This window comes from Coloeus monedula (genome assembly GCF_965178545.1).
Source record: "Coloeus monedula genome assembly, chromosome: 2".
Lineage (NCBI taxonomy): Eukaryota > Metazoa > Chordata > Aves > Passeriformes > Corvidae > Coloeus > Coloeus monedula.
Window position 1 is genome coordinate 16238254 of NC_138782.1, and position 7301 is coordinate 16245554.

Below are 7301 nucleotides of genomic sequence, written 5' to 3' on the forward strand. Positions count from 1 at the left end.
GCCTTTAATTTTTGGTATCAACACAAGGCAGTCTGCTTTTCCCTTAGAGATAGCTCTCAGTTTTAGCCATCTTAATTTCAAAAAACAAGCCACTTCTGGATTTTTGTTGTAGCTTTTGCTTCTTGAGGGAAGACACAAACTCCCCCTTTGTGCCTTGGTGGGACACAAATAAAAGCAAGTCTGCAGAACAGGAAGGGACAAAACTGAATGTCTTCTGAATGCTTCCAGCCCTTACCTGGGTATGACTCCATGCAGATGCTGGCACCTACAAGGCATCAGAAACTTCCTTGTCAGACTACGAGGGGCACAGAAGGATGGAAAACTACTTGTCAGGGAAAGGAAGCTCCACTGAATCCAGACACAGCACTTTGTCCTTGCTGCAGGAGGCACACTGCACTACCCCACAGGCACGGCTTTTAGAACATCAGAGGGACGATACTCTGTGGGAGCTGTGGAGAAGTGTGCCAGCATTGGAAGAGGAGAGAGCTGTCAGAAGGAAGCAAGGACTGTCTTTCATGGCATCCTGCTTGCCTGGGAGGAGGCAAAAGCCTCCTATTGTGATCTCCACCTAACAGCACACTCCTTTACAATCAGAGCACTGTCCCCCTTGCTTTTATTCAGCCTTAGATCTGTTTCAAACCAAGCCAATACAGAAGAGTGGCCACGAGGATCCCATGGACAAAATTAGTGTGTGATGTTCTGAGCAACAGGAAAGGGAAAATATGATTCCTGGGCTCTGGTTTTGCTCCAGAATTGCTTTGCTTTTGCAAAAGCACATACCACTGGTAAGCAGAAAAGGACTCATCACCAAGACAGATGAACATGCTGGTAACAGCCAGCCAGCCCAGACAGGGAAACTGAGGCAGACTAGAAGTAAACAGAATTCAGCACCTGCAGACAGGCAGCACAGCCTGACCTGCTCACAGCAGCCTCATCCACTCACAGGCATGTCTGCTAGAAAATGCAATTGTCTGCAGCCAGGTAATGAAGAGACTGAGCGTGAATCCTGCACCCTGGGGCCCGTGTGTGTAATCCTGGGCTGCACGAAGGGCACCAAATGTTTTGCCCACAGTTCAGTCACCCGGGCTTCCTACTCCACATGGCAGAGCCACCGGTCACGCTGCACTCATGGGCAACATCGATTGCAACAAAATGTAGTGTCTGGAAGTTATTTTTCTGCCATTGTAACAATGTAGACTTTTAAAAAGTCTATAATTGTTACACCTGTGTCTCCCAATGAAAGCTTCCAGAAGCTTTGTGGTGGGAAGCCTCACCATTCTTTCCTTCACCAAGGGAAGCATGTCAGCTGCTGTCACAAGACAGCTATTGAAACACCTCTGGAACCATAAAGGGCAAGGGAACTGAGGAGGCTTTTGGCCTGAAGGATGTCACAGCAGCCAGAGATCAAAGAGTCAGCCCATTTCCAGATCTATGAGTTGGGAACAGGTCTATTAGCTCCCAGTACTCACTTTTTCCTGAGTATCTATTCAATATACATTGACAGTTGTCTTAATGGGAAGTCTGACACTGAAAACCACCGTGCTCCTGGGCAGTCTGTCTCAGTTTTGGTCTCTGCTAGCTCAGCATCAGATCCAGGTGGCGGCAGTCCTAGAAGGCAGTCCCTGATGGGATCCCCTCATTTCCCTTCTGCTCCATCTGGCAGCATCCTCTCGCTTGTACAGCCATCCCAGGGCCTGCTGGTAACCAACAGGTAGGAATCCCAGATCTGGATTAAAAAAACCCAACCAACAAACAACAATTGTTGTTACTGTGCAGTTAATTTAACTGGGGTTAATTCCCTCATCACACTGTGTGGACTGACACATGCTCAGCTAAAGGGAAGGCATCAGGACAGAGGTGAACAGTGGGGGGCCTGTGGTGCCAGCAGCTCCTTAAGCCTGGGCTGCTGCTGAAAGAAAAACACATGAATGTGTGTGAAAAAACACATTTCCTCAAAAACCTGCTCTCTCTGTCCGATGGACTTATTCAACCTTAACCAAATCCTAGAAACTGAAGTCAGTATTCCTATAATGGCATAATTCCAAGCAGGATTAAATCCTTCAGAAACCTAAAAGATGCCACATCTCTATTCTTCACTGCACAGGAAAGAAACCTCTGCTATGTTTTTCAGGAATTTTATTTGATGTAAAATACAATAAAACATTCATCATGTAAAAATAATCTGGAATAATTCTCCTTTGCTGCCACCTGTGGCATCTTCTAAATCTGCACAGAATCTGCAGAGTAATTCAACCCTCCACAAGTCTTCCACAGAAAACTTTAAATAATGCTGTCTGTGCTTTCTGGATCACCACTCACCTGTGCCTTTTCTCACCATCGTGCCCTCTTGTTACACTGCTAATTGAGAACACTGTACAAGTTTCATGTTTCTGACTGCTGGCTGCAGACTACAGCCCATGATTTTGGGAACAACCTAGAAACTTCAGTGATGAAAGCATCTGGACTGCTGCACATGTAAAAGGACAAAGGTACAAATGTTTTAGGAACAAAACTTCCAAAACAAGCTTTTAACAATTTTAACACGATTTTCTGTACAAAGTCACTTTTCTTGGGAGACAGTTGTAAAAAGTAAAATGAGGACAAACCATTTTAAGCGCCTTGGTGGTGTTGGGGTGTGCAGGCAGTATTTCAGCACGAGGCCTCTCTGTCTGGAAATCAGTTATGGCAGAAGCACACGGGATGTGCAAATGTGATGTGTAAAGGCATTAGCAAGTTGTGTAAAAGGTGATGACACCAACGTCTGCCTCTGCCCTGTCTGAGCTGCTGTGACTCTCCAGGTGCATTTAACTTGCATCTTAAAAAGAAAGAGATGTTTTTGCAGCAGCAGGCACAGCAGGAAGCCGTACACTGCCCTCACAGCTGGCAGTTGAAGCACTGCAAGTGGAGCAGTTGCGGCCACGGGAAGAGATATAACTTCTGTTTGCTTTATGTCTCACACCATGCACGATCCATTACTTGCCAAAGCAGACAGCTGCTTGAGGACATCTACCTCCACACGAGTAGCTGGAGGGAGTAAACTCCATAACCCTATCGGCCTAAATGTTGTACCAGAAATAACCCAGCCGCCGCACTGGGTCCTTGCTGGGGTGCCAAACTCCCAACACTCAGTTGTTTTGCCCACGGCGAGCGGATGCAAAGCCCGCTCCCCTCTCCCTCCTGCTGTCCATGTTTCGTGCGGGGAGTCGAGGGCTGCCAGCCATCACCCATCCCCGTCGGGCACGCGTAGGGCTGCGGTGCCCGGCCGCCGCTGAGTCCTCTGGGCTGAGCAAGGCAGGGGCCGCCCCAGCCGGGCACCCCACCGGCAGCCTGGGGCGCGGGGCCCGGCGGGGTGCCCGGAGCTCACCTTCCCCGCGGGGCCGCGCCGCCCCCTCGAGCCCCCGCCCCTGCCGAGCCCCCTTCCCCGGCTATAAAGGGCGGTGGGCCGTCCGGGCCCCCTCCTCGCCGCTGCCATGGCCGCGCTGCGCTTCGGGGAGCCCCCGGCGGAGCCGCCCGCCTTCCCCGCAGGCAGGTGGGCGGGGGGCGGCGGGCCCGGCGCGGCCTCGCCCGCCCTCAGGGCGCTTCCCCCGGCGGAGCCGTCGGAGGGGGCGCCGGCGGCCTCGCAGCGTCGGAAGCGGACCAGCTTCACGGCGGCGCAGCTGGAGACGCTGGAGCTGGTTTTCCAGGACACCATGTACCCCGACATCTACCTGCGGGAGAAACTGGCCGACGCCACGCAGATCCCCGAGTCCCGCATCCAGGTGAGAGGCGCCAGCTGTGCCGCGCCCACCGCGCCGGGGCCGCCCCGCCGCGCTCACCGCCGCCCTCTCTCCCCAGGTCTGGTTCCAGAACCGCCGCGCCAAGTCCCGCCGCCAGCGGGGCCCGCCCCGCCCCGGCCCCGCCGCGCCGCCGCCGGGCTGCCCGCGGCCGCCCCGCTTCGCCGCCCTGCGCGCTCCGGAGCGGCCCCGCTGCGCCCTCTCCGGGGGGGCCCGGACGGAGGACGGCTCGGCTCCCTACCCGTGGCCGCCGGCCGCCGGTTTCCCCCCCGGCCCCGGCTTCGAGGGCTTCCCGCCCGGCCAGCCCGGCGGGGCTGAACCCGCCCCGTTCGCGGGGAGCGCCGCCGGCCCCTTCCCGCCGGCCCGCGCCTTCTGCGAGCAGTATTCGCCCGTGTCGGACGCCGAGGACACCAGCGGCTACTCGGAGTCGGGCTCGGAGTGGGAGGAGAACGCGCTCGGCGCATTCCGCGCCCTCTGAGCGCCGCCGCGGCGGGACAGGTTAGGGGCGCATTCCCGGCCGCGCTGCGAAGCCCTCCCGCCGGACCCCGTCCCGTGGCTCGGGCGGGGAGCAGTCACACACCGCGCTACCTCACCACTGCTGCTCTGCCACTGTTGCACTTTATCCGGTAGTAACTGATTTTATCTATTTATTTAAGAAAGATACGGGTCGGCTCCATCAGCTGAGGGCATCTTTTTACACTGTATTTAAAGGTTTCTTTTACCATGTTTTGTATATCTATTTAACCTTCTTCAGCCAAAAAGCTAACCCAATCCACTGTGTTTTGGGGGCGGGGGCTAGTCTTACAAAAGAGTGTGATGGTCTGTTGTGATTTTTTGACCAAGGAAAATAAAAGTTTACATTTTTGCTCTGCTTGTGTGTGTACCTGGTGCAGGGGCAAGGTTTCTTACCTTGGCTGACAGTGGGGTAGAGAAGTGTTAGATATCCCAGGTACAGGCTCTCTTCTCAGGTCCTGGAGAGCCACGGCTGCAGTGTAGACGTCAATAAGAGACCTAAGGGGCCTGAAGGACAGGTTACAGAAGCTGCCTTAAACCTCCTCTGTCAGTATTTGTCTTAAATATACCCTAAACAAACACCCCCATCCCTAAATGAAAATGGAAATTTATGGCCTAAGGAATATAAAGCCCCAAATCTCAAGTGCTTGGACAAAAGCCTCCAGTCTGCCACTTCAGCCAAGGTTAATGTTAAACTAAGAGAAATGGCAATATTTTGTGGACACTCTAAGGGTGCTTCAGCTTTAGGTAGGGACAACACAGAAGCTGTTCACATGATTGGTCATGGGCTGAATGGCTCTGCACTGCAAAATTAGTAATAACAGAAGTCTCTCCTGTAATTCAATTTATTGAGGAAGGATATATTACTCTGTATGTATTTTGAGGATAACGCAAATTCTTCCTGCTTACAAAATAGTACTTTAGAGCCCAGCAGAGCAAGCTGTAAGACATCAGTTATGGAAGAGCACCCGAATGCCACAAGCACAGGAAAAATGACCCATGTACTGGTGGCAGAAATATTCTGTAACAGGAATCACGGCCCACAGAATAAGGTTACCAATGCACAAAATCCCTCAGTGCCACCCCATAACATACCTGTGCTTGTGAGATCTGGGACAGCTGAATGCTGGTTGGACTGCAAGCTTGTAAGGTGAAGTGGCATAGTGGCTGCTGCTTATTCTCCATCAAAAAACCTCCAGAGCTACCCTTGAAAAAAACATGAACCAAAAACCAAGCAATTACCTCAAACACCAACTGTCCCAAGTGGACTTGGGTGCTATGCTGGGGGTCAGGAAAACCGCAAGCACTTGCAGGGAGAGACAGAAAATGAGACCATGGTTTCTTGGGGGCTCAGGGTAAATTCAAGTTTACTGATTATAATCAATTAAAGTAACTTGCTCTGCTCCTGCAGACTTCAGGTACGGTAGTTGCAGTGTGCTCTTGAGACTCCAGCTACGCTTAGGACACATTCAGCAAAAGCAGTTATATTTGTTACTGTCACCAAAATTCAACATTAGCTCTGACCCAACACATCAGTACCCAAGGAGAAATGCAGCCTCTCAAAGAAAAGATGTGTATATTCACATTGCCTACGTGAGTGAGACAAGTGACATGTGAAAGTACACGGTGTGTACCTTCACACACATTGTGAAAGACACTTACCACAAATGACAGATCTTTCTATGATCTATTACCCTGCAGAAATTAAAAAAACCTACATCAACAGAAAACATGTTGGAGAGCACATTTAAGTATTCACACGTAAAAACCATCACACCTAAGGAATCAGAGTTGAGATTGGAGTGTGGTGGTTATTGCAATGTGTTCTGTGTCCAGTAAGAAATAAGGCTGTCATGTAAAGCAGGCTCCCAAACCCTCTGGTATCTACTAGCATCTACAACTTCTCTCCCCCTCAGTTTGGGATGTTTGCTATCTACAGGGCCAAACCACCCTCCTGGTGTTTAGTACTGGGAAGTCCTGCCCCTCAAAAGCATTCAGTGCATACGTTGAGCTTGAGTCCCATCAGAGCAGGATGGGATCACAGCAGAGGTGTGCAGAGGGAGCAGCAGCCACATGAGTATAGGGGCGCAAGGAGATGGCTCCTTCTTCTTGAGGTACCTGTAGATCAGATTAGTTCCTGTCTGACTAAACCTATGTACCTTAAATAAGGCTTTGGTACCTTTCTCTGTTTACATGAAAAGGATGGTGAGAGAGGACTCCTTTCTGTCTTCTGTATCAAACAGATGGTAACACCACAAAATAATGAGTGACACAATTACAAAAGCAATTGCAGGGACCACTATGATGTTCTATTGCATTCTGAGAGGTAAATTTTCCTGGGCAACTCAGCTAAATTACTGTTGATCATTATTTTATAGTATTCCTTGTAAAATTTTTAATACCTTTTGAAACAGCTACTTACCTTGTCCTCATAACATTTCATTTTCAGCAATTAGCTTCTCTTAAAAAAATGACCTGAGACCATCTGCAAAAAAGTTTGCATTTTTGTGAAATATATCAACTCTCATAGGTCAATTTATTCAGTTACAAATTTCATTGAGAATAAAAGATTTATGCATTTCTCTTAATTAACAGAACAAATTTAGCTAAATATAAACTCTGCACTAAAGTTTTGCAGTGGCACAATACCAACACAGAATACAGAAGCATCTTTAAACTATACAAAATTTTAAAATTGAAAATAATCCTGTTTACATATTCTTTATACATTAACATATAAAAGACCTTATTTAATGAGGCATCTAAAAGAATCAAAAACATCTCTACAGCTATCTCTGAAAATTGATATCTGGAAACAATTCATTACACAGAAGCTTTACAAGACTATTTAAACAAACCAATACACACTTTTTACAAGATTAACATTCCAAAAGGTATAGGCAGGTTATCACTTCTTATTTTTTCAGTTTACCTCACTGGTTATCTTTAATTATAAAAATCTTCATATTTATATATGCTGAGTACTGTTGAATAACCAGTAATCTAATTTAAAAC

At 49.1% G+C, this 7301-nt stretch overlaps 1 protein-coding gene across 1 annotated transcript; it reads left to right on the forward strand.

The window, feature by feature from the left end:
• Window positions 1–3470: 3470 nt before the first annotated feature.
• On the forward strand, window positions 3471–4251 carry MIXL1 (Mix paired-like homeobox; the record flags this gene model as incomplete). The annotated part of the gene is made up of 2 exons (XM_082301305.1): window positions 3471–3758; window positions 3835–4251. 2 exons carry the CDS (start codon window positions 3471–3473, stop codon window positions 4249–4251), a joined length of 705 nt encoding a protein of 234 aa, XP_082157431.1.
• Between the last annotated feature and the right edge of the window lie 3050 nt (window positions 4252–7301).